Here is a 27,800-nt window from a genome sequence, read left to right on the forward strand (position 1 = left end):
TTATGCAAGCTGTACAAATATTTACAGAAAGTTTTGTTCTGAATTGCGTAGTTTAAAATTCAGTTATTTCTTATATTACCTATTATTTTTTCATTGATTTTCATTAATTCTTTATTGATTTCAATACAATTTCGGTTTATGAAATTGATTAATATGGATAGTTTTGGAATGAAATATATTTATTTAAATAGTAGAATATCACAAAAAGCCGTGACCGGCAATAACTGCAGGAATGAAACCTTCTCTGCCGTCTCGTGATCTAACCCAAAACCAATCGTTCACGTGATCACTGATAAGTGCTACAACGTCGCCTTTCATAACGCTGATGGCATTCACTTCATGGCCCTCGTAATCGTTTCGAATGACGAGCAATGTGTGACGTGATCCTTTTGTTCTTGCATTTGCTGCTGCTCTCAAGTACAATCGATCAACACTTCGCTCGCCGCATGTTGAAAATGCATCCCTTGAACTGCGTCTCATTCTTCCTGATCTTCCACGAGTTCCGCATTCCGATCTTGTGTCACGTAGTTTTTCAGTATCGGTCATATTGCCTTGATGGGGGAAATTATTTTTCACGATTAATTTTAAACAATTTTTAGTTTGTTCATTTTCAGATTAAAAAGAAAGTGCTAATTTAGAGCTGATTTCAGTTTTTCAAATGGAATCCAATTGACTATTTAATAAAACAAAATCGGTTCTAATTTCATACTTATCTTTTTACAGAGCAAAAAACTTTTCAAAAAACGTTTCATGTTTGAACATGGATGTTTAAATTATGCTCTAGAACATTATTCGGTGGACACGAAACGTTCTAAAAAGGTTTTAAGAACGTTTTTAGTACGAACATGGTCTTTTGCCCAAAAAGCACTTATGTTTCAATTTATGTGTAATGTGGAATTTACCCAAGGGTCTCGGAAAGACGTCTGTTGAATCCTCCCAACACGGTCCATGGGTTGGTTGTGGTAAAATTCCAAGAGGTAAACAAGCGGCGTAACCCACATAGCCTTCTTGTCCATGAGGTGTTTGGACGTACAACCAGGCTTGATTTTTGAAAACGGCGTTCACCACGGTTCCTAGGGGTAGGGCAACTTCATCCTGAGTGCCACCTTGTGTTTGATATAAAACGGACGGAAACGATAGCACAACAGGTATGTTTGCTGGTTTCTCAATGGAAGCCTGTAATTAAAACTAATTTGTTTAATATATATAAATAGTTAATGGAAAAATATACCAACATATTTACTGCACCCCTGTGGGTTCTTCGATATCACCAATATTTTGCAGATATTGTCATGGATGAAAGCAATTGTTTAAAAATATTTAAAAATAAATTTAATTGTATTCCTGTTTTCTATTTTAGATATGTGGACGATATGTTGTTAAGTACTCACACAGATTATGTCGATATAGTATTGAATGTTTTCAATTCTTATAATCAAAATTTTTAATTTACTTACGAATTAGAAGTTAATAATCAGATTAATTTTCTCGACATGACGTTAATTAAAAATAATAACAAACTATTAATTAGTTCCAAACACCGACATCTTCTAATAGAGTGATCACTTAACTTTTCAGGTCATCCAATTAAACAAAAAAGAAACATTATTTATAATCTATTAGACAGAGCTATTTTATTGTCACATGACTCTTTTCATAAATGTAATACTAAAAAAGTGGTTCAAATTCTACTTAACAATGATTATCCATTGGATTTTGTCAATAAACATATAAAAATGAGAGTTTTTAAACAGAATTATACATTTAACAAAAAACAACATAATGAAAAATCGTCTATTTATAGTCGTATTCAAAAAATTTGCATTCCTCTTAATGACAATTACTCACAATTGTCAAAGATCTGAAAAGATTATAATTTATTGTCAATTCCAATGGTTAATAAGTCTTTGACTTCGGTTGTTAAACTAAGAAAGAATGCAACTAACAAATGGAACCAAACTGTCATTGTTTACAAATTTAATTGTAATAATTGTTCTGTTAATTACATCAGGGAATCAAAACGTAGTTTAGAAAAAATCAAATCTTTAATTTTTTTAAAATGATTAAGAAATCATTTTAAAAAAATTAAAGATTTGATTTTTTACCTTCGTAAGAAAGGAATCAAGATCAGCAATTTCGTAGCCAAATCTACTGGATGATCGAGTTTTGTGAGGTCGTTTAGTTCTTCGGTGTTTGTGCTTCTCCCTTCCACTGGAAGTCAATGTCGATTCCCTGGGTACCAAAGTTGGTTCTGAAGTTGCCCTCTTCACTTTTTCCTTCACTTCCTTCTCCACTGATGAAACTTCCATTTGTTTCTCTAACTTATTATTATCTATCGTCATATCTATATAGTTACCATTCAGTCTTTCCTTTTCGATTGGCTGCAACAAACATTTTTTACCACATTTAACATTTAGTGCTAAACAATAATTCTTCGTCATCAACACTGTTTTTTAAGGATTATCAAATTGAGACAAAAAACGAATCAAAAGTGTTGTGAAGCAACGTTTTGATTCGTTTTTTGTCTCAATTTGATAATCCTTAGAAAAACATTGTCGATTGGAGCACTGAATTTTTGTATTTTGGATCAATTTTTTTTTGTATTCAATTTCTATGATAAAATTCTATGATAATCTATGATCTAATTTACGAATATACCTTTTCAATTGCATCCTTTTCGATTCTATTCAGAACAGTGTGTTTTATCTCACGATTATCGAAACATCCATTGTTGTCCTTACATTTTTCTTTCTCCTTTACATTCTTCGTACTCTTGATGCTTCTCAAGCTTTTCACGCTATTTCTGAAAGGTCTCTCCTTTATTTCCAATGATAAACCACCCTCCTGTTCCTGACCCTGGGTAATCGAAGTGCCATTGGTGGATATTGAATTTGCAGATTGCTGCTGACCACGAAGGACCCAAGTTAAAGAGATCTTCGGGCGTAACAATGAACTAGATCTCTGGCCCATAATATTTAGAGAAACTTTCGGGAATTTAGATTGTCAATGTGAAAAATCTTTAAAGCTGGAGATGACAGTGGCGGTGTTACTGCTGGTAGCGGACAGTCCACCACCAGGTCCACCGCCTGCTTCGAACACCCATTTTTCTAAAACAAAATTTTCATTTCAAAACAGATTTAGGAACTATTCATTTATATCGCAGCACTTAATCCCAAAATTAATTGACAATACACGAAAAAAATTATTTGATTCAAATATAGGGGAGAGTCTCCAGTTGTGAGACAGTCAATTTTTTTTAACATGCAATATTAAAAAGCCGATTGGTTTATGTAAAAACATTTCTTTTTATATGAGCCAACTTTTTCGTGTACGCCGAAGCGGATATATAAACTGTTTTTGTTAAATACCAACACTGTGTGTGATAATCGACTAAAAAGCGTTTTTTCAATAAATGCAAAGTACTTTTTTTCCAAGTTAATTAATTGGAAAAGGTAAATGTAATGCATTTTCTTTTGGTGTTTTCCTTATATTTTGTGATGCAATATTGCATTGTTCCAATCTACGGTTGAAAATAATTTAATTTTCCTTTTTCAAAATAGCGTCAATTTCTGGGTGTGAGACACAGCATATCACCAGTTGTGAGTCGGTGTCAACACCCATCTGGTCAGCATAAAAAATACGACTTTGCAGGCATACTATTTAAATGTTGTTTTGATTTTTTTTCTAGTATTTTTGGACATGTCAAGTAGATAAAAGTCAATTGATTCAGAAGAAATCAATTTTAATGCTCTTTTTGAAGCTATTTAATTGTGTTTATTTGATAGTCATATTTTGGCGAATAAATATTATTATTTAGTATATAATAATATATATTATTAATATATTTAATTATTTCTACTAAACATAACGTTTTATGTCAAACTTATTAAATTTTAGCAATTTTTAATGAGTGTCTCACAACTGGAGACATTTTTTTTTTTTTTTTTAAAAAGCGATGTGCTCGGAAAATGTAACGTAAAATTTTTTGAGTTCATCGAAACACTATACTTTCTTTTAATAAAAGTTGCGTATTTCTGTTACCTTTCGAACGGTGTATTTTATTTACAATTTCGTTTACCCGTTTACAATTTACGGGTCAAAAATAAAACCCGTCTCACAACTGGAGACTCTCCCCTACTCTCTAAATTTAAATTAGTAAAAATGTTTACTAATTTGAATTAGTGACTGACTTTTTGCTTTTGAATTAGTGAATTTTACTAATAAATATTAATTTCTACTAATTTATTATTTAACTTTACTATTTCAAAAGCAAAAAGTCGCAGTCACTAATTCAAATTAGTAAACATTTTTACTAATTCAAACTTTGAGAGTACGATTACTTGTCTATTGTCAAATGAATATTTACTTGAATCAAATAATTTTTATTTAAGTCAATTAAATATTGAACTAAAGTTTACAACGTCAAACCTGACGATTTTTCAAATTATTACTTAATAGTAAAATCGTCAGTTTTTACGTTGAAAATTTTAGTTCAATAATGAAATGGTATTTTAATCAATGATTTCAGACTACTCTTATCATAGTAATAAGTTCAATTCTAAATTTTTATGAAATTCAATTATTTTTCAAACTTTTAGTTATATAATTCTTCAAAAATTTCATATAATAATAATTTTTAAAAGTAAAAAAATAAATTTTGTTAAATATAAAAGAATAAAATAAATTCAATAAAAATTCAATTAATGTTGACAATTTAATTTCCAATTAATTGGAAATTAAAATAAATATTTATAATTTTTACGAGAATTTAAATGTAGGTATATAAAAAATCTTAATTAAAATTTATCAAAAGACTAATTTTGTTCATAAGTTCTAAATAATTAAATTATTCATACTTTAATAATTTTTGTTCAATGAATGTTTAGGTAAATACTTATTTATTGTTCCAGTACAGAAATTGAAATTTTAAATAATTTTAATGTAAAAACTTTTTGAAATTTAACTATTTCTTAAAATTCATACTATACAGCATTTAATATTCACTTATTGTATAATCTAAAATTTTAACTGAAATTAAATGAATTCTTATTAAAAAAGTTCTACAAGAATTCAATTATTTAAGTAAAAAATAATCGATAGAATAATTGCGATTATTTCTTAAAATTGAATACGTACAAAGAATTTCATAAAAATTTTTTTAAATAATTAAATTATTCCAAGAATTTATTCAAAGCATTAAGAATGATTGAAATTCTGTAAAGAATGTTATTATTCATAAAAATAATTCAATTCTTACAAAGAATATTTTATCAAATTTTTTGGAAAGAATTGAATTTTTTTAAAATCATTTCATGACATTTTAAAAAATAATTCAATTATTTTGAGTAGTTCAATTAAAATCACTAAAATTGTATTGAAAATAATTGAATTACTGTGATAAATGAATTTTATTATTTAAGCAAATTATAATTAAATTCTAATAAACGTTATCAAAATTTAAGAAAATAATTAAGTTCTTTCAAAGAATTTTATTAAAATATTTTGAATAATTGATTTATTTTGAAAAATTTTCTTGAAAATTTTATTTCAAATAATTGAATGCCTGTGCAAAATTTTGTTATTCATGATTTTAATTGAATTTTTGCTTAGACTTTTATTATTTGTGAAAATAATTGAATGATTGTGACGAATTTTATCAAAATTTTTGGAAATAATTGAATTTTTTTTAATCATTTCATAAAATTTTAAAGAATAATTCAATTATTTTGCATATTTTAATTAAAATCATTATAATTATGTATTAAAAATAATTGAATTATTGCGATGAATGAATTTTATTATTTAAGCAAATAATTGAATTCTTATAAACAAATGTTATCGAAATTTTAGAAATTAATTAAGTTCTTTCAAAGTATTTTATTAAAATATTTAAATAATTGGTATTGTTCAAAAATTTACAGAATAAACCATATAACCGAATGGTTAAAGAAAATTGATTAATTTCAAAAAAATTTAATTTAAACCTAATTTTTAATAAAAAGAAAAAAAAATTTAAAAAGCCTTTTTCAATCAATAATAAAAATTAAACTTTTTAAAATTTGTCATTCATTATAAATATAAATTAAATCAATTAATTCTTAATCAATTAATCAATTAATTCTTAATTATTATTTGTGAAAATAATTGAATTATTGGGACGAATTTTATTTAAATTTTATTATAATTTTTGGAAAGAATTGCATTTTTTTTAATTATTTTATGAAAAGTTAAAAAAATAGTTCAATTGTTTCGAATAATTAAATTGAAATTGTATTATAAATAATTTAATTCTTGCGATAAATTTTATTATTTATAAAAATAGTGTAATTTCCATAAACAAATGTTATCAAAATTTTGGAAAATAATTAATTTCTATTAAAGAATTTTATTAAAATATTTTAAATACTTAATTTCTTTGGAAAAATTTCCTTGAAAATTGTAGAAATTTGAAATAATTGAATTCATGTGAAAATTTTATTATTTATGGAAATAATTGAATGTTTGCGAAGAATTTTATTAATTTTTCTTTTTAAATAATTGAATTATTTTGAGAAATCGTATTAAAATAGTTTATATTAAAAATAATTGAATTCCTAGCAAAATTTTGTTATTCATGATATTAATTGAATTTTTGCGAAGAATTTTATTATTTGTAAAAATAATTGAATTCTTGCAACGAATTTTATTGAATTCTTGCGATGAATGAATTTTATTATTTAAGCAAATAATTGAATTCTTATAAACAAATGTTAGTAATTATATTGAATTTTTGGAATAACAATTTTATTAAATTTTTTTTTAAAGAATATTGAATTCTTTTGAGAAATTTATTAAATAATAGATATTAAAAACATTTTAATTTCAGCGAAGAATTTCATTTTTTGCGAGAAAATAATTGGAATTCTGGAAGAATTTTCCAAAAGTTTTTCAAAAAAAAAGGTTCCTGAACTTGACATCGATGCTCAGCATCGAAAACTATTTTTTCTTATTTTTAGTGATAAAATTTTAATTTCAACTAATTTCACTTCTTTTATTCACCTAGGGAGTAAAAAACTTTTTAAGAGTACTTTTTAACCTTGGGAAAAATTTTAATGATTTTTTAAGGTTTCGTCCAAAAAATATTACAAAAATATTACAAAAAATATATCGATGGCAACTTCAGGAGCCTCAAAAAAATTAAATTGTTTCATAGAATTTTATCAAAATTTTCTAAATTGTCTCTGTGAAGAATTTTCTTAAAAATTTCTTATTTTATCTGTTAGCAGATTTAAAGTTGTGCAAATTTTAAGAATAAAGCATCTTCTGGTGTTACAAATTTAAAATAAAGTATTCAAATGTTAGCTAATCGGAGAAAAAGTATAGTAAATAGTAGATTTTAGTAGATGAGTACAAAGTCTGTATAATAATAAAAATAATCTAAAATTAAAGGCTCTAACAATAATTGTATAATTGTATAACCAAAAGGAAATCAGGGTTGTTATGATTTTTCATGAAGGAAATTTCATAATAATATCGATAAATAAAACAAAAATTAGGTAAATTTAAAAGTTTAGTTAAATATTTATTTTCGCGTCGTGTTCTATATTTTAGACAATATTTTGCAATAGATGAGAACATTTTTTGCAAAAATTACAAAGTTCGGATTAAAATATACAAAACACTGAGTTGAACAATCACTCCGAGTTAAGTTTACCTTCAGATTGCTTATAACTTAATGTTTTATATTTTAACTAAGACGACCGAGTGATAAATTTTAATATTTATTACAAAGTCCAGAATTTTATAAGGATTTGATTTTCACCCAAAATCCACCGACTGGAGTATTAAGGAAATTCGATTCATCTCTTTTCAGTGGAATAATCATTTTAGATGCAGGTTCAATCGAAAAGTCCTTTAAAATAGCAGAAACTGCAAGTTTCATTAAAATTACAGCCATCCTCATACCAACACACACTCGCGGTCCTTCACCAAACGGAAGAAAAGTAAACTTGTGTCTACTATTCTTCTCCTCGTCATTGAATCTCTCAGGATCAAATTTTTCCGGTTCATTCCAATATTTCGGATCCATTTGTAGTCCATAGGCGGAAACAGCCACCGTTTGTCCAGGTTCAACAACGTAGGACAAACCATCACTTCCCTCAAGTTTTGTCCGTTTGGTGCAAACTTTGAAGAACACACCAAAAATATGATTCAGTCTTTGCGATTCATTGAGGACTTTTTCAAAGTAAGTCATCTCCTTAAGAGCATCGTAGGTCATTTTACCGTTGTACTTTTCGAGTAATCTGTTAATTTCTTCGCGCACTTTGGTTTGGATTTTTGGACGTCTGGCTAAATCCATAATTAGAAAACTCAACGTTTGTGCTGTTGTTTCGTAAACATCGACAGCGAACGATAACATATGTGCTGCTGCGAGTGTTTCTTCGTTTATTGTACTATCCTGTGTTCTTTGATAATCCATAACGAACTGAACAAAATCGTCGTAAGTTTGATTCTCCTTCTTTCTACTGTTAATGATCGTCTTTGCAATTTGTCGAAAATACTGATCAACTTCTTTCGGTGTAATGGAAATTTTCATAAATTTCGCCAATGAGGGAGTGAAAAACATAATCATCTGTTGAAATCCACTAACGAATGATGGATTTTCGAAAATTTTCCCTAGTATCTCGTTGTACTTCATCTCACCCTGTAGTTCCTCCTGAAAATTATGAGCCTCAATGCCCATTCCAGTGGATGAGACTTCGCCAGTGAATTTGTTGCACAGCACCTTTAGATTCAGTTCTTTTTCCTTTTCAACTCCGCACTGGTCATGCAAATATTTACCCATTTTGGAACCAACTTTTTGAAACAGCGTCAACATTAGTTTTAGTTTCATACTCGAAAAACTGTTCGTCAGTGGTGCTCGTGCCTTCTTCCACTTTTCACCTTTCACAAAGAATGGATTTAAACTAAAAAGTTCATCCTTTTCGGGACAATTGAGTTCAAAAGGATTTTCACCAAATGAGGCGAAATTCGTTTGAAGAACACTTTTCACAATTTCCGGCTCATGAATTAAAAGTATTGGCGTACAGAATTGATAGAATCCGCACATGCTATGCTCTTTTGTTTCGTTGTAGAACTTTTCGCACAATGATCCTATATTTTTTTGTGCAGTAATCACTGGTAGAATGTGTCCTAATCCTGGAATAATTCCCTTTACTGTTGGTATTCCTCTCTTTTGGAAATAATTGTACCGCCATGATAGATAGAAGTGTAGGAGAAATAGAACAAAAGCAATTGAGGCAAGAATGTAACTAAGATCCATTTTTGAAGAGAGTTCCTTGTTTAATATACTGACGAAGAATAATCCTTTGTTTGGGAACAAAAATGTTTGTACTCACTCTGCCAGACAAATTTCTCAGAAAAACGAAATTTATCAACGATTTATCACTTAAATATGATAAAATTGTGATCGAGTTTAAAAAAGAGAGGGTCCAGAAATCATTAAAGAAATTTCTTTGTTGATAATGTCATGGTCGAATGAATCTATAGATACGCAGATAGTATTTATTGAGAAATAATTTTATATCATATATTTCAATGAATTGAGTTTTATGAAAAAAAATTTAATACAGGAAAGAAATGAATAATTTTGATAAAAAGTAATAATAACAATATTTTCATTGGATTCATAAAAACAGTTATATTTTACTGAGAGCCTATGCAATCATTTTATTTCAAATACATTCTATTAAAGTAAAGTTTATTTGGTTCAAATAAATAACATATATTTACAAATTTTATTTGTGTCTAATATTTGTGTCCAATTTGCTTCAAATAAATTTTATTCAGTTCAAATAACTTTTGTATGATTCAAATAAAGTCAATTTGGTTGAATTTTATTTTATTTGGTCCAAATAAATAGTCTATTTGGTTCAAATAACTTTTATTTGGTTTAAATAAATTTTATTCGGATCCAATAATTTTTATTTTACTCAAATAATTTTTATTTGGTTCAAATAAATTTTGTTCGGTTCAAATATAAATTTTATTCAATTTAAATAACTTTTATATGGTTCAAATAAATGTTAATAACATTTTTTCATTTTAACTTGATTCAAAAAAAGTATATTTGATTCAAATAAACTTTATTTAGCTCAAATATATTTTGTTCGGTTCAAATAAGTATTATTAAGTTGAAATAAAGTTTTTTGGTCCAAATGAAGTTCATTTTGTTCAAATAAACTTCATTTGGTTGAATTAAATTAAAATTTTATTTGGTTTTGATAAAGTTTATATATTTTAATTAAATTTTATTTGGTTCAAGTAAAGTATATATTTTGCTTAAACAAATTTTATTTGTTTTAAATATAGTGTATTCGACTAATAAATTCTATTTATTTGGTTCAAAAAAAGTATATTTTGTTCAAATAATTTTTTTTTGATCCAAATAAAGTTTAATTGGTTCATATAAAGTTTCAAATAAATTTTTTCAGTTCAAATAACTTTTGTATGAAAAATAAAGTCAATTTGGTTGAATTAAATTTTATTTGGTTCAAATAAAGTCTATTTTATTCGGATCCAATAATTTTTATTTGACTCAAATAATTTTTATTTGGTTCAAATAAAGTCCATTTGGTTCAAATAAATTTTGTTCAATTCAATTAGCCTTTATATGGTTCAAATAAATTTTGTTTGTTTCAAATGAAGTTAATTTGGTGCAAATTACATATATTTGACTTAAACAAATTTTATTTGTTTCAAATAAAGTCTATTTGGGTTCAAGAAATTTTATTTGGTTCCCTTATAGTTTACTTTATTCAAATAAATTCTATTCGGTTCAATTAAATTTTATTTAGTTCAAATAAAGTGTATTTGGCTTAAACAAATTTTAATTGGTTCAAAAAAAGTTTATTTGGTTCAAATAAAGATTATTTAGCTCAAATAAATTTTGATCGGTTCAAATAAATGTTATTAAGTTCAAATAAAGTTTTATTGGTACAAATTAAGTTCATTTGGTTCAAATAAACTCTATTTGGTTCAATTAAATTTTATTTGGTCCTAAGAAAGTTTATTTCTTTTAATTAAATTTTATTTGGTGCAAATAAAGATTACTTGGTTCAAATAAATTTTATTTGGTTCAAATAAAGCTAATTTCGTTCAAATTTAATAATTTTGTTTACTCTTGAGACAGATTTGGTTTGACAACTTTGGTTCAAATAAAGTTTATTTAGCTCAAATAAATAATATTTTCGGAAATAAATTGAACTCTTTGTATTTATTTCTATTATTTTATTTACAAATATTCATAATTTATTTATTCAAAGTCATGGAATATTTTCATAATAGTATAAACGCTTTAATTTAGGAATTATATAATAAAAGAATTCGTTATATTTTTATATCATTTTTAAAGATAATTTTAAGTAAAACGTGTTTTTATTGGGCAAATAAATTTTTTTCTTTCAATAATAATTGAGACTTTTAAAAATATTATTTTTTGCCATTTTAAATAATTCCTTATCACTCTAACCAATATTTTGTACTAAGAACATTTTTTATTACATAATATTAATATTATGAATTCTTCTATTTTATTATTATTATTATTATTATTATTATTATTATTATTATTATTATTATTAATAGAATAGAAATAAATTATTATTTATATGCGATTACCATTATTATTATATAAATTATTAAAAGTTATTATTATTAAAATATAATATTATAAAACAAGTGAAAATAATTAAAACATGAAGAAGAAGAAAAGTTTTTCCATAGAATTAAATGTTCACTGCGCAGAAAAAAACTAACTTATATTATTATAAATTATTCACTATAATATGTTATAGTAGTTATTATTATTATTATAATTATAATAATTTTTAATTATTAATTTTGTCATTGCATTGTATACAGGTAGAAAATAATAAACACATTTCAATGATTTGTATATTTTTTAATAATAAAAATTCGATATAATTTGACGTCTTTGATTACGACCAATTTATACAGATGGGTGATTCTCCTGAAAGGGACCCTTTTTTGGTTGAATTTCCAAAAAATCAAATTATTCTTTTTTTGTTACTTTTCTTTCATAAATAAGTTTAGAAAATGTTTAAAGATAAAAATATAAGTTGCGCAAAATTAATTTTCAGAAATAAGACCTCCAGGAACATTTTACTATCATGTGTTCTAGAGGTTAAGTATAATTAATTATAACTTTTAAATTAATTATTTTGTAAAAAAACTCGGTAGGAATATTTTTTTTAAATAATAAATTGTTATGTTTTAATTTATTGCACTTTTTGCTTGTATATTTTATTTTTATTAAATTAATAATTTAATTTGAGGGTTAAATATTTCAAAACAATGATTAAAAAATTAAAAACAAAAGAAAACGCCTATCAAATATAAAAAAGGCTTCGGAGATGAATTGATAATTTAATGAAAAAATTCTCATTTTTTCTAATTTTAAAAATATTACAATTTTTTAAAAAATATTTTTAGTTTTAATCATCAAATATTTTCACATCGATTACATATTATGTTTAAAACGTTAAAAAATATGATGTTATTATATAGAAAATGAGGCTTCGGAGATGAATTTAATTTTTACTCTCATTGATAATACTATTTTAATTAATAATTTAAATAACTTTTTTTACCTTATTTTAAACAAATGTAAGTAAAAAATAATTCTTATATTCTAAACTTTAATTTGATATATATCATAAATATGTTGAAATTGTTTAAATACGTTAAAATATAATTATAAAATATACATTCTGTTTAACCAAAATTCGATGACAAAATTAAATATGTTTTTTAAATAGTAAGAAATTTAAATATAAGCAATAGAAGATTATATAAAGATAGATAAATCTTTGTAGATTATAAATAAATTTTTCAAAAAATTTAAACTTGATAAAATATTAATGAAAAATTAATTTAAATAATGAACCTCATGTTGGAGACACGTGAAGTGGTCCCTTTCAGGAGAATCACCCAGATATATTTTTCTTATTATTATTTTCTTTCTTTTTTTTTCTTTCGGCGAAATTTTTCCTTGAGATGTAAAAACGAAGTAAAGAACTTGATTTATTTTACGAGGATTTTACACAAGCAGCGTATATATATTCACTAAGAACTTTTAGGGCAACAACCTGTAATCTCCAACAGTTAAATTTTTGTCTTTTAAAAGGGACATTCATTTTTTTATATCAGACAATTATTTTTACATAACAATCATTATCGTTAATTTTCAAAAATTCTCCATAATACAAAAGTAATTGTTGACTTTAGTAATTTTAATTCGATAAAATAATTTCTGTATAAAAAAAAATATTTGTTTTTACATTAAACAAAGAAGAACAATTTTTTGGTAATGAAAGTTTAATTGTATGGAAAATTTGTTCTTCTTTATTTTTTAATTGATCAAATTTAATTTTTAATGAACAAAATTAATAAATAATTATTATTCAACGGTCGATAACAAAAAAACATAAAAAATAAAGTTTGCGGAAAGTGAAAAATTCGTGGTACAAAAAAAATTGTGCGGAGACGAATAAAAAAGGACAGAGGCAAGCAGACAAAGTAGCCCCAGGTGACAAGTTAAAGTTAAAGGAAGAAAGGCAGAAACGGTCCAAGATGAGGTGCTTGGATCATATGCTAATGAAATTCTCAAGATGTCTATCTTCGCCAAGAGCCACTGTACTCAAGTTATTAGCTTAGTTCCTGTCTTTCAGCGAGTGTGATCTTATCTAACTCTCATTTTAACATCCGGTGTATCAATTTAATATCACATTATAATTATCATTTAACATCAAACAATTTAATTTTCAATTTTATTTAAACTAAAATTTCTTATCATCTGTTTTTTCATATTCATCATTTTCATCTCTTCTATGTTTATAAAAAATTTCGAATAAATATATGGGTGATTCTCCAAAAAACCTCATTTTGCATGTAATCAAGATTTTCTAAATAATTATAATCATTTGGGAAAATACCAAGTCATATTTCCCTATTTTATCACTTTTTCTAAATGTTCTGCAAGAAAAAGTTGTAAAATTTTATTGTTTAATACATTTTTAAAATATTTTACCACCTCAAAATCGATTTTCTAACCTGTCATCTAAGTGCTTTTCATTTTTTCAATAGGTAAAACAATTATTTAAAACATGAAAATTGGTACTTTATTAATTTTTTCTAAAAGTTATGATATTTAAGAATAATTTTCAAAAATATAAATAAAATATGTCGTGTAGTTTTTTTAAATATAGAAAATGAAATTTGTCATGTAGTACCGCGTCATTCCTCTCACTCGTTGAATATTATCCAATATTTTTGCTGTGGGTAGAGATATTGATTAATTATTGTGATCAATATTTAAATTAACATCTCTAATATTAATTTTTTAAGTTACTTTTTAAAAAATGTCATTATTTTGCGTTAAAAAAATTAAAATTGAGACATAAGCAGAGATTCACAACCTAAAGCGTCATTCCTCTCACCCCTAATAAAAACAATATTAATATATATAAATTGATCGCAAATTTTTTTCACATAAAGTTATCCTTTATAAACATGATAGGGCATTCTAAGCTGGAGGAAAATTATTTGTCAATTAAATAAAATTAAAAAATGTTGAAATCGTCATTCCTCTCACCCGTCATTCCTCTCACTTTTTTGAATAAAAATTAAAAATTGATATGATTGTCGGTTGTTTACAAACTGCCAGTGAAAAGTGAACCTAAAATGTATGAAAAATAATTTTTGACAATTGTTTAAAGAGATTTTTGATAACTGTAAGTATTTCAAAATCTATAAAATTTATAGATAATATTAATAAATTATAATTTTTAAATAATTTTTTGTAAATAGAAAAATATATATAATAAAAAACGCCGGCGCCAAATTTTAACCTCTTAATTTTTTTGTAAATTTTAATTTAAAATATATACTTTAAAAGCTAAAAGTTAGCATGATCATGCTATAGAGGTGGTAGATTTTTGAAAGCTCAATATAATTGACTGCATTAATCCATAAATAATAATTTTTTTTCTTTTCTGTTTGTAACTCACAAAAAGGAGTATTTCGGGAGAATCACCCATATAAACTTTTACGTTCAAGTTGATTTTAATTGGAATAGTAGGTAACAAAATTTTTTACACAAATAATACATTCGAATAAGTGGTTTTTTTTAATTTAAAAATTACTCCAACGTTTCGAAATCCAATACGATTTCCTCTTCATGGAGTCAATAAATAAAAAAGTTTTACATTACATGTCGAAGGAATTAAAATTCGTCCAAAAATTGGAATATAATATTTGTAGTTAGTAACAACAGATTAATTTCGAAACGTTGGATTAATTTTTATATTGAAGAACCACTTGTCCGAATGTATTTGTGTAAAAAATTTTTTTACCTACTATTCAAAAAAAAAAAATTTCAATTTTTATATACGAAGAATAAAATAAAAAGTTAATTAACATTTCATCTCTTGTTGAACTCAAAATTTTTCGAATTACCTATAGCAAAAAAACTATGTAGAATTAAAAGTTAATTAACTTTTTTATTAGAATTTTATTAGAATTTTTAATAAAAATATTAAAATAAATTATTATTATTATAATAATATTTAACAATTAAATATTGTTAAATACCTATTGAAAAGATATTTCTTTTAAAGTATCCTGTAATTTTTTATAGGAATATTTATTAACTTATCAATAATTCAGATTAAAAAAATATTAAAAAATAGCAATCGAAAAATTAAATTTGTCGACTAAAAAACTCGTTATAGTTGATTATCAAAAATTATAAAAATTTGATTCTATATTTCCCAATTTTCCTGATTTAAATACAAAATTAATTAATTAATAAATTAGGCCGTTTTTAGACCCCCCTCCCCCTTGTCACACATTATCAAGCACCCCCCTCCCCTGTAACGTCACGTAACACAGTAGTGGGATAAAAAGACAAAATTTGGTTCAAATTAACTTTTAGACCACAATTTTTAACCAAATTAAAATTTTTTTTCCTCTAACTTAAAACTAAATTCTGAAGAGATTTATCTGTAAGAGTCAATTTTTTAAACTTTGTTTTATAAATTTTTATGTTAATATAAAGTGTAAAAAAAATGATTTTTAAGGGCATTTGAATCATTATGATGTCATAGTTTTAAAACAAATGCTTTAAAAAAATTGTGACGTCATAATGATTTATATGCCCTTAAACTTTTCAATATATTTTAAACAAAAATTTTTTTACATACTCAATATTCATTACAAATGAATAAAATTTTTTACAATTAACATTTTTCCTAAGCCTAAGATTATCCTTATGAAAAAGTTATTTTGCAAATAACTAAATAAATAAATAATAATTTCATCAAGTTTAATTGTTAATGCTATTTATTTGTAAAAATAAGAGAAATTGAAGCAAAACTTCTCTTTTATTAGAAGAAATTAACTGTATAATTTAATCCTAATATTTATAAAACAGGTGATTAATTTTTGACCAAAAATGTTTGAAGATTATAATTGTTTATTCAATTTGTTTAAAAACAAATTTTATTTAAAAAATTTAAAATTAATTTTATTTAAAAAATAATTTATTTTTGATGATAATCTCTGGGCAGCTTACAAGAAACATTAATTGCAAAAATTCCATTCATTTCTGACCAAAAACATCTTTACAATGTTATTGTTTATTAAAATTGTTTAAATAATTAAGCAACAATTATCGCAAAACATCAATTTCATTAAAAGAAAGTTTCATCGCAATAAGCTGAAGTAAATTTATAAAAGAAACAAATTTTCAACTTTAGTCGCATATCTTCGCCTAGTGTGCAATTATTTATATAATTTTTTTAGAACAATTCGTAATCTTAAAAAAAATTTTTTTACTCCTACTTACCCACCATCAGACATAAGATGTATGCAATGTTGAATATATAAAAGATTTTTTGTTTAAAATATATCAGGGAAAATCAAAATTAAATTTTTTTGGCAACCCTGATCTTATCGACCTTTAGGGAAAGCTTCCTGGAAGCATTCAGAAAGATATCTTGCTATATGTGAATATATCTCAATGATTTAAACAACTAGATCACAATGGCTTGATTGTCATCCAATATCCGCCTTTGGCATAAGTTAGAAATTGCGCTTCATCTTTCTCCAAAGGATATATCATTTTAGGCGAAAGCTCCACTGAAAAATCTTTGAAAATAGCAGAAACTGCAAGTTTCATTAAAATTACAGCCATTCTGATGCCAACGCACACTCGCGGTCCCTCACCAAAAGGAAGATAGACAAATTTATGTCTACCACTCTTCTCCTCACTAAATCGTTCAGGCTTAAATTTTTCCGGTTCGTCCCAATATTGCGGATCCATTTGAAGACCAGCCGCTGAAAATGCAACCGTTTGTCCTGGTTCAACAACACACGATAAACCATCAGGTCCCTCAAGTTTTGTTCGCTTGGTACAAATTTTAAAATACGCTCCTAAAATATGATGCACTCTCTGTGATTCATTGAGGACTTTGTCAAAAAATGTCATCTCCTTTAAAGCATCGTAGGTCAATTCACCATTGTACTTGTCGAGTACTGCGGTAATTTCTTCACGCACTTTGTTTTGAATTTCAGGTCGACTCGCTATGTCGGTTATCAAAAAACTCAATGTAATTGCTGTCGTCTCATAAACATCGACAGCAAACGACAACATATGCGCCGCTGCTATTAATTCCTCATCCACACTGTTGTCCTGTGTTCTCTGATAATCCATAACGAATTGCACAAAATCGTGACAAACTATATTCTCCCTTTTTCTCTTCGTAATAATTGCTTTGGAAATTTCACGAAAATATTGATCAACTTCTTTGGGCGTAATCGAGACATTTAGGAATTTCGCCAATGAGGGAACAAAAAATAAGGTAGGTAAACCTACAAGTACCACTTTCACAAAAAAATTTTTTTTTTATACCAGAATTAAGAACTAATTTAGTGCTAATTTAGTACCATATTTAAAAATTTAGAGCTGCTAAACTTTTTAAAAAAACGTATGGTACTGCCAGCTTGACGTATAGCTACAAGTACCATACCCTAAAAAATAACAATTTTTAAAAAACTTTTCCACAGGAATTTAGAACTAATTTAGTGCTCTAACATAGCATTAAAAAGAATTTTCCAAAAACTACCCTTAATCTCAAAAACTACCTAACGAAAAAAAAATATTTTTTCAAAATTTTTTTCACAGAAATTTAGAAGTAATTTAGTGCTCTCACATAGAATTAAAAGGATTATTTTATAAAAACTACCCTTAACCTCAAAAACTACCTAATAAAAATTAAGAAACAAATTTAAAAAAAAAATTTTTCGATAGAATTTTAAAGCTAATAAAGTTTTCAAACTTAGTACTGAAAGATGTTTTCCAAAAACAAATTTTAACCTGAGCTAATTTAGTGCTCAAACAATGCACAAGAAAAATTTTCCACAAAACTACCTTTTACCTCAAAAACTACAAGAAAACAAAGACATAATTATTTCTTAAAAATTTTTTCAGAGCAATTTAGAGATAATTTTGTGCTCAAGAATAGAAATTAAAAGTAATTCACAAAAACTACCTTTTACCTCAAAAACTATCTACAGGAATTTAAAAGGCACATATTTCCAAAATTCTATTCATAGGATTTTAGAACCAATTTAGTGCTCTAACATAGCATTAAAAAGAATTTTCCAAAAACTACCCTTAATCTCAAAACTACCTAACGAAAAAAAAATATTTTTTCAAAATTTTTTTCACAGAAATTTAGAACTAATTTAGTGCTCCCACATAGAATTAAAAGGAGTATTTTACAAAAACTACCCTTAACCTCAAAAACTACCTAGCAAACATAAAAATGTATATTTTTTCAAAACTTTTTTCAATTGAATTTAGAGCTAATTTAGTGCTCTAACAGAGCATTAAAAAGAATTTTCTAAAAAATACTCCTAACCTAAAAAAGTAGACAAAGGAAATAAAAAGGCATTTTTTAAAATTCTTTTTTCACAACAATTTAGAACTAATTAAGTGCTAATTTAGTACCATATATAAAAATTTAGAGCTGTTAAACTTCTTAAGGAAACGTATGGTACTACATATGCTTGACGTATAGCTACAAGTACCATACCCTAAAAAATAACAATTTTTAAAAAACTTTTCCACAGGAATTTAGAACTAATTTAGTGCTAATTTAGTACCATATATAGAAAATTAGAACTGTTAAATTTTTTAAGAAAACGTATGGTACACTAAAAAGTAAGAATTTTTAAAAATCTTTTTCACAGGAATAGAGAATTAATTTAGTGCTTTAACATATCATTAAGAAGAATTTTCCAAAAAACTATCCTCAACCTCTTAAACTACCTAACACAAATAAAAAGGCATATTTTTCAAAAACTTTTTCCATAGGAAAAATATTTTTTGCAACACTAACCTGTAAAATTGAATTTTACACACGGAAAACAGTGTGTAAAGTGATTTTCAGTGCGTAAAATGATTACTTTACGCATTCTAGTGTCAGTAAATTTTTGTTTCGAAAATTCTCAATAATCAAATAAACGAAATATTATTTCAATATAAATATTTTTAAAAATTCTGAAGTGTAGTAAAAGTTATAAACGTTAGTTAAATATGTAGAAAAGCAAAAATTATTTTTTAATACAGAACATAATATTACACAATCTAAATATGAATTAGAAATTTCTATACTAAGTAGAAAAAAATGGAAACGTTTACTAATTCGAGACGCATGCTTATTCCCGAAATCTTTTTTGACCAAATAGTTATTTGATATAAAACTAGTTTACTTAAAATTCACATAATATGCACATTATTTGACATAAATTTCATTGCACACAAAAACCATTTAACATAAATATCATTTGTCATAGAATTCATTAAACAGAAATATTATGTTACATAAAACTCAGGTAACTTAATTCGCAATTGACATAAAAATTATGTAATACATAAATTTCTATTGACATAAAAATCATTTAACATCCCATTTAACATAATTTTCATTTGACATAAAGTTCATTTGACATAAAAGAAATTTAACACAATTCTCATTTGTCATAAAAGTCATTCAACAAAATTCTCATTTGACATAAAAATCATTTTACACAAATTACATTTTACATAACAATATCGGCGCGAATTTTAAAAGTAACCAATTATATATTATCAACAACATTGTGATTCGCCAATTTTGAAATTCGCGCCTATATTTCCATGTCAAATGATCTGTATGTAAAATAAAATCTATGACGAATGAATTTTATGTCAAATGAGAATTATGTGTAATGAGTTATCCTTCAAATGAAATTGATATCAAGTGAACTTTATGTCAAATGAAAATTATGTTAAATGGGATTTATACCAAATGAAATTTATGTCAAGTAAATTTTATGCCAAATGAGAATTATGTTAAATGGAATTCATGGTAAATGAATAAATTATGTTAAATGATATTCACGTCAAATGAAATTTATGTCAAGCTAATTTTATGTCTAATGATATTTATGTCAAATGAGAATTACGTTAAATGACATTTATGCCAAATGAAATTGAAGTCAAATGAATTTTATAACAAATAAAATTTACGTTAAATGAATTTTATGTCAAAAGAAATTTATGTTAAATGATTTTTATGTCAATAGAAATTTATGTTACATAATTTTTATGTCAAATGGGAATTAAGTTATCTGAGTTTTATGTTACATAATATTTCTGTGTAATGAATTCTATGACAAATGATATTTATGTTAAATCGTTTTTGTGAACAATGAAATTTATGTCGAATAATGTGCATATTATGTGAATTTTAAGTTAAGTAGTTTTATATCAAATACATACTTGGTCAAAAAAGATTTCGGGAATAAGTATGCGTCTCACTAATTCAATAGAACAATTTGCTAATTTCTAGTATAAACCTACTCAATTAACACTAGAAACTTAGTAATTTTATAGAAGAAAACCAATTATACGTATGCAAAGAGTTACATTTAATTAGTAGGGGAGAGGTACGCGCGTTGAGACACTAAGATATTATAACCTGTGTAACTGATAATACCAAAAATTCTATTGGCATTTTGTCGTATCATTAATACCAAACTTTTTAATTAAAAAAAGCGCAATAACTCCTGTTTTTTTTTGGTAGAACTAGAGCGAACCAATTTTTTAGTTAAAAAAAGTGTTTTTCAGAATTTCTGTTTAGTGTATTTACCATGTACTTTTTAGTGGCAGAAAAAATTGCGGATAACATTTACATATCAATTTTGGTTCTACTTTAAAGTTCCAACGAAAATTTAGACATACGTTAACATCTACAAATAATTTCAAAGCTTTAAAAAAATAACAGCAAGGTCTGCACGTTGAGACACACTGTGGTACGCAGGTTAAAACGCTCACGGTTTGAAAATAGTACTGTCATTAAAATTGATTTTGAATCCACAATTTTTAAGCGTTTTACATGTTCTTCACCTGTAAAAATTGCGAATATAAAAATTTCGATTAATTATTTTTGTGCAAAATAAAATTTTATTTTTTAATTATTTTTTTAAGTTAATTTTTAATGTTTTAATTTTTTTTCTTTGAGTTAAGACCATCAAAATAAGTAAATAAACAACAAACAATTAGAATCTGACGTAATTATTCATTTTGTTTCAATTTAAAATAAATTATTATGGGTGTCTCAACGTGCGTACCAATTTTTTTTGGTCAAAAATAACATGTTTAAAAAATCAGCTATAAATTTTTCAATTTTGTCCAAAAAAAATAACTTTCTTTGGTAATGTTGTAGCCCTGGACAATACTTTTAAGAAAGCATTTCGAATTTTTCGCTAAATTTTGTTTTTTAAAAATTATAACTGAAAAACAGAACCCGTCTCAACGTGCGTACCTCTCCCCTAGGTATTTTACAATAAAGTTAGTAGACTCTCACTAATACATGAGTTCTTTTAGACTAAAATGTAGTACAATTTTTATAGGTTTGAGATTAAATGCATAGCTTTTTGGAAAAATCTATTAAATGCCATTCTAGAGCACTAAATTAGCTATAAATTCCTAAGAAATTTTTTTTAAAAATTTTGCCTTTTTATTCTCTGTAGGTAGGTAGTTTTTGAGGTTGATGATAGTTTTTGGAAAATTCTTCTTAATGCTATGTTAGAGCACTAAATTAATTCTCAATTCCGGTGAAAAAGATTTTTAAAAATTCTTACTTTTTAGTGTAAGGAACTATGAAACTGAAGTTACCAACTTTTGCTCGACGAAAAATATAATACGTAACAATTTCTATTTCCCCGCCTCAGATCCAATTTTTTTCACTTTTATTATAAATACTAATGTTAGAAGCCATTAGAAATTATTTTCAAGTGGAACCAGGTCGGGGAGGGCAACGATTTTGACTTTTTTTTGTCACAGATTTTTCGAAAATTCAGAAATTTCGAAGGCAATGATTTTGATTTTTGTCGCGGATTTTTCGGAAAATCCATAACAAAAGATCAAAATCGTTGCCCTCCCCGACCTGGTTCCACTTGAAAATAATTTCTAATGGCTTCTAATATTAGTATCTATAATAAATGTGGAAAAAAATTGAATCTGAGGCGGGGAAATTGTTACGTATTATATTTTTCGTCGAACAAACGTTGGTAACTTCAGTTTCATAAGGAACTTATAGCTATATACGTCAAGCCTGTAGTACCATACATTTTCTTAAGATGTTTAACAGCTCTAAATTTTTATATATGGTACTAAATTAGCACTAAATTAGTTCTAAAATCCTGTGAAAAAGTTTTTTAAAAATTTATATTTTTTAGGGTATGGTACTTGGAGCTATACGTCAAGCATATGTAGTACCATACGTTCCCTTAAGAAGTTTAACAGCTCTAAATTTTTATATATGGTACTAAATTAGCACTAAATTAGTTCTAAAATCCTGTGAAAAAGTTTTTTAAAAATTCATATTTTTTAGGGTATGGTACTTGTAGCTATACGTCAAGCATATGTAGTACCATACGTTTCCTTAAGAAGTTTAACAGCTCTAAATTTTTATATATGGTACTAAATTAGCACTAAATTAGTTCTAAATTCCTGTGGAAAAGTTTTTTAAAAATTGTTATTTTTTAGGGTATGGTACTTGGAGCTATACGTCAAGCATATGTAGTACCATACGTTCCCTTAAGAAGTTTAACAGCTCTAAATTTTTATATATGGTACTAAATTAGCACTAAATTAGTTCTAAATTCCTGTGGAAAAGTTTTTTAAAAATTGTTATTTTTTAAGGTATGGTACTTGTAGCTATACGTCAAGCATATGTAGTACCATACGTTCCCTTAAGAAGTTTAACAGCTCTAAATTTTTATATATGGTACTAAATTAGCACTAAATTAGTTCTAAATTCCTGTGGAAAAGTTTTTTAAAAATTGTTATTTTTTAAGGTATGGTACTTGTAGCTATACGTCAAGCATATGTAGTACCATACGTTCCCTTAAGAAGTTTAACAGCTCTAAATTTTTATATATGGTACTAAATTAGCACTAAATTAGTTCTGAAATCCTGTGAAAAAGTTTTTTTAAAATTCATATTTTTTAGGGTATGGTACTTGTAGCTATATACGTCAAGCCTGTAGTACCATACATTTTCTTAAGATGTTTAACAGCTCTAAATTTTTATATATGGTACTAAATTAGCACTAAATTAGTTCTAAAATCCTGTGAAAAAGTTTTTTAAAAATTTATATTTTTTAGGGTATGGTACTTGGAGCTATACGTCAAGCATATGTAGTACCATACGTTCCCTTAAGAAGTTTAACAGCTCTAAATTTTTATATATGGTACTAAATTAGCACTAAATTAGTTCTAAAATCCTGTGAAAAAGTTTTTTAAAAATTCATATTTTTTAGGGTATGGTACTTGTAGCTATACGTCAAGCATATGTAGTACCATACGTTTCCTTAAGAAGTTTAACAGCTCTAAATTTTTATATATGGTACTAAATTAGCACTAAATTAGTTCTAAAATCCTGTGAAAAAGTTTTTTAAAAATTCATATTTTTTAGGGTATGGTACTTGTAGCTATACGTCAAGCATATGTAGTACCATACGTTTCCTTAAGAAGTTTAACAGCTCTAAATTTTTATATATGGTACTAAATTAGCACTAAATTAGTTCTAAATTCCTCTGGAAAAGTTTTTTAAAAATTGTTATTTTTTAGGGTATGGTACTTGGAGCTATACGTCAAGCATATGTAGTACCATACGTGCCCTTAAGAAGTTTAACAGCTCTAAATTTTTATATATGGTACTAAATTAGCACTAAATTAGTTCTAAATTCCTGTGGAAAAGTTTTTTAAAAATTGTTATTTTTTAAGGTATGGTACTTGTAGCTATACGTCAAGCATATGTAGTACCATACGTTCCCTTAAAAAGTTTAACAGCTCTAAATTTTTATATATGGTACTAAATTAGCACTAAATTAGTTCTAAATTCCTGTGGAAAAGTTTTTTAAAAATTGTTATTTTTTAAGGTATGGTACTTGTAGCTATACGTCAAGCATATGTAGTACCATACGTTCCCTTAAGAAGTTTAACCGCTCTAAATTTTTATATATGGTACTAAATTAGCACTAAATTAGTTCTAAAATCCTGTGAAAAAGTTTTTTAAAAATTCATATTTTTTAGGGTATGGTACTTGTAGCTATATACGTCAAGCCTGTAGTACCATACATTTTCTTAAGATGTTTAACAGCTCTAAATTTTTATATATGGTACTAAATTAGCACTAAATTAGTTCTAAATTCCTGTGGAAAAGTTTTTTAAAAATTGTTATTTTTTAGGGTATGGTACTTAGAGCTATACGTCAAGCATATGTAGTACCATACGTTCCCTTAAGAAGTTTAACAGCTCTAAATTTTTATATATGGTACTAAATTAGCACTAAATTATTTCTAAATTCCTGTGGAAAAGTTTTTTAAAAATTGTTATTTTTTAAGGTATGGTACTTGTAGCTATACGTCAAGCTTATGTAGTACCATACGTTCCCTTAAGAAGTTTAACAGCTCTAAATTTATATATATGGTACTAAATTAGCACTAAATTAGTTCTAAATTCCTGTTGAAAAGTTTTTTAAAAATTGTTATTTTTTAAGGTATGGTACTTGTAGCTATACGTCAAGCATATGTAGTACCATACGTTCCCTTAAGAAGTTTAACAGCTCTAAATTTTTATATATGGTACTAAATTAGCACTAAATTAGTTCTAAAATCCTGTGAAAAAGTTTTTTAAAAATTCATATTTTTTAGGGTATGGTACTTGTAGCTATACGTCAAGCATATGTAGTACCATACGTTTCCTTAAGAAGTTTAACAGCTCTAAATTTTTATATATGGTACTAAATTAGCACTAAATTAGTTCTATATTCCTGTTGAAAAGTTTTTTAAAAATTGTTATTTTTTAAGGTATGGTACTTGTAGCTATACGTCAAGCATATGTAGTACCATACGTTTTCTTAAAAAATTTAACAGCTCTAATTTTTTATATATCGTACTAGATAAGCACTAAATTAGTTCTAAATTCCTGTGGAAAAGTTTTTTAAAAATTGTTATTTTTTAGGGTATGGTACTTGGAGCTATACGTCAAGCATATGTAGTACTATACATTTCCTTAAGAAGTTTAACAGCTCTAAATTTTTATATATGGTAGTAAATTAGCACTTAATTAGTTCTAAATTGTTGTGAAAAAAGAATTTTAAAAAATGCCTTTTTATTTCCTTTGTCTACTTTTTTAGGTTAGGAGTATTTTTTAGAAAATTCTTTTTAATGCTCTGTTAGAGCACTAAATTAGCTCTAAATTCAATTGAAAAAAGTTTTGAAAAAATATACATTTTTATGTTTGCTAGGTAGTTTTTGAGGTTAAGGGTAGTTTTTGTAAAATACTCCTTTTAATTCTATGTGGGAGCACTAAATTAGTTCTAAATTTCTGTGAAAAAAATTTTGAAAAAATATTTTTTTTTCGTTAGGTAGTTTTGAGATTAAGGGTAGTTTTTGGAAAATTTTTCTTGTGCATTGTTTGAGCACTAAATTAGCTCAGGTTAAAATTTGTTTTTGGAAAACATCTTTCAGTACTAAGTTTGAAAACTTTATTAGCTTTAAAATTCTATCGAAAAATTTTTTTTTAAAATTTGTTTCTTAATTTTTATTAGGTAGTTTTTGAGGTTAAGGGTAGTTTTTATAAAATAATCCTTTTAATTCTATGTGAGAGCACTAAATTAGTTCTAAATTTCTGTGAAAAAAATTTTGAAAAAATATTTTTTTTTCGTTAGGTAGTTTTTGAGATTAAGGATAGTTTTTGGAAAATTCTTTTTAATGCTATGTTAGAGCACTAAATTAGTTCTAAATTCCTGTGGAAAAGTTTTTTAAAAATTGTTATTTTTTAGGGTATGGTACTTGTAGCTATACGTCAAGCTGGCAGTACCATACGTTTTTTTAAAAAGTTTAGCAGCTCTAAATTTTTAAATATGGTACTAAATTAGCACTAAATTAGTTCTTAATTCTGGTATAAAAAAAAAATTTTTTTGTGAAAGTGGTACTTGTAGGTTTACCTACCTCAAAAAATATCATTCGATGCAGTATTTCAGTGGTAATCGATGGCAATTGAAAGAGTTTCTCCACCAATTGATTGTAGGTGAATTCGCCAAATTTCGGTTGATTTATCTCATCCTGAAAATTATGGACCTCGATACCCATTCCATTCGATGAGATTTCACCTGTAAATTTATTGCAAAGTGCCTTGAGATCAAATTCGTATGGACCATTTTCCCTAGTACATTGCTCGTGCAAGTAGTCATTCATTTTTTTAGCCACATTCTGAAATAATGGTAGCATTAATTTCATTTTATTCGCAGAGAAACTTTTTGTTAATGGTGCACGTGCCTTCTTCCACTTTTCACCTTTCACGAAAAATGGATTAAAATTAAGAAGTTGATCCTCCTTTTGGGCAGTGAGTTGAAAGGGATTTTGACCAAATGAAGTAAAATTTGTTTGAAGAACACTTTTCACAATATCCGGATCACGAATTAAAAGTATTGGCGTGAAAAATTGATAGTATCCACACATGCTATGCTCTTTGTTTTCGTTGTGAAATATTTCGCACAATGATGCTATACTTTTTTGAACTGTTATCACTGGCAGCATGTGACCTAAAAATGGTATAAATCCTTTGGCGGTTGGTATTCCCCTCCTTCGAAAATAAGTGCACTGCCAAATTAAATAGAAATGCGTGAGGAATACAACAAAAATTATGGAGGCAATAATATTGCTAAGCTCCATTCTTGAAAAGTAGTCGCTCACTGATAAGTTTCCTTTTATGAACAAATGAGCCGTTCGCTAGAAAAACTGCTTAAGTCGACTTAAGCGGTTTTAAAAAATTTTTTTATCAGTGTATTCTACAAGACATATAGATTACATATATCAAGTTTCTAAAGTTGTGGGTCACTATTTATGAATTAATTGAGGTGTTTAAACTTCCTGGGTCCCGAAACTGAAGCACTTACGCAGGCGCGCGTTCACGTCCTCTGCTACCGCGCACAGTGGGAAGAAATGCAGTGTTTTGGACAAAATTCTGCCGACAATACAAATCTCCACCGATTTCAATTTTCTTTTTTTTTTAAATACTAAAGAAGGTTTTTCCTACAAGCCTTCACTGCTATAAATTTGAAATTTTCAAAATTTTTGGATTATTACAAAAGCGAGTAATTTTTTCATTTTGTTAACTAA

The 27,800-nt window shown here is 26.1% G+C and overlaps 3 protein-coding genes across 4 annotated transcripts; all 3 read right to left on the reverse strand.

The window, feature by feature from the left end:
* Nucleotides 1-23: 23 nt before the first annotated feature.
* Nucleotides 24-3,013, reverse strand: LOC122503151. The gene is made up of 4 exons (XM_043613595.1): nt 2,659-3,013; nt 2,106-2,381; nt 903-1,176; nt 24-551 (listed from the first exon to the last, which is right to left on the reverse strand). The coding sequence occupies exons 1-4, from the start codon at nt 2,968-2,970 to the stop codon at nt 199-201; spliced, it is 1,215 nt and encodes a 404-aa protein (XP_043469530.1). The 5' UTR covers nt 2,971-3,013; the 3' UTR covers nt 24-198.
* On the reverse strand, nt 2,976-27,800 carry LOC122503150 (probable cytochrome P450 28d1). Of its 2 annotated transcripts, none has more exons than XM_043613593.1 (2): nt 26,631-27,800; nt 2,976-3,107 (listed from the first exon to the last, which is right to left on the reverse strand). In XM_043613593.1, exons 1-2 carry the CDS (start codon nt 27,351-27,353, stop codon nt 2,976-2,978), a joined length of 855 nt encoding a protein of 284 aa, XP_043469528.1. In that variant the 5' UTR covers nt 27,354-27,800. The 2 variants fall into 2 exon arrangements, with proteins under 2 accessions (XP_043469528.1, XP_043469529.1); XM_043613594.1 differs by lacking the exon at nt 2,976-3,107 and adding an exon at nt 17,694-17,865.
* LOC122503148 (cytochrome P450 9e2-like) lies at nt 7,537-9,497 on the reverse strand. The gene has a single exon (XM_043613591.1). It carries the CDS (start codon nt 9,299-9,301, stop codon nt 7,781-7,783), a length of 1,521 nt encoding a protein of 506 aa, XP_043469526.1. The 5' UTR covers nt 9,302-9,497; the 3' UTR covers nt 7,537-7,780.

The sequence above is a fragment of the Leptopilina heterotoma genome, unplaced genomic scaffold, assembly GCF_015476425.1.
Source record: "Leptopilina heterotoma isolate Lh14 unplaced genomic scaffold, ASM1547642v1 Lhet_246, whole genome shotgun sequence".
NCBI lineage: Eukaryota > Metazoa > Arthropoda > Insecta > Hymenoptera > Figitidae > Leptopilina > Leptopilina heterotoma.

What these genes read in the sequence shown, in the direction of transcription:
- LOC122503151 (XM_043613595.1), bottom strand. Translation starts at nt 2,970, where the DNA reads ATGGGCCAGAGATCTAGTTCATTGTTACGCCCGAAGATCTCTTTAACT. An exon ending in TTGATTCCTTTCTTACGAAG is followed by an intron (nt 1,177 to 2,105) that starts GTAAAAAATCAA and finishes TTTTAATTACAG; the next exon opens with GCTTCCATTGAGAAACCAGC. An exon ending in CGTCTTTCCGAGACCCTTGG is followed by an intron (nt 552 to 902) that starts GTAAATTCCACA and finishes TCCCCCATCAAG; the next exon opens with GCAATATGACCGATACTGAA.
- LOC122503148 (XM_043613591.1), bottom strand. Translation starts at nt 9,301, where the DNA reads ATGGATCTTAGTTACATTCTTGCCTCAATTGCTTTTGTTCTATTTCTC.
- LOC122503150 (XM_043613593.1), bottom strand. Translation starts at nt 27,353, where the DNA reads ATGGAGCTTAGCAATATTATTGCCTCCATAATTTTTGTTGTATTCCTC. An exon ending in ATCGAATGATATTTTTTGAG is followed by an intron (nt 3,108 to 26,630) that starts GTAGGTAAACCT and finishes ATTTTGTTTTAG; the next exon opens with AAAAATGGGTGTTCGAAGCA.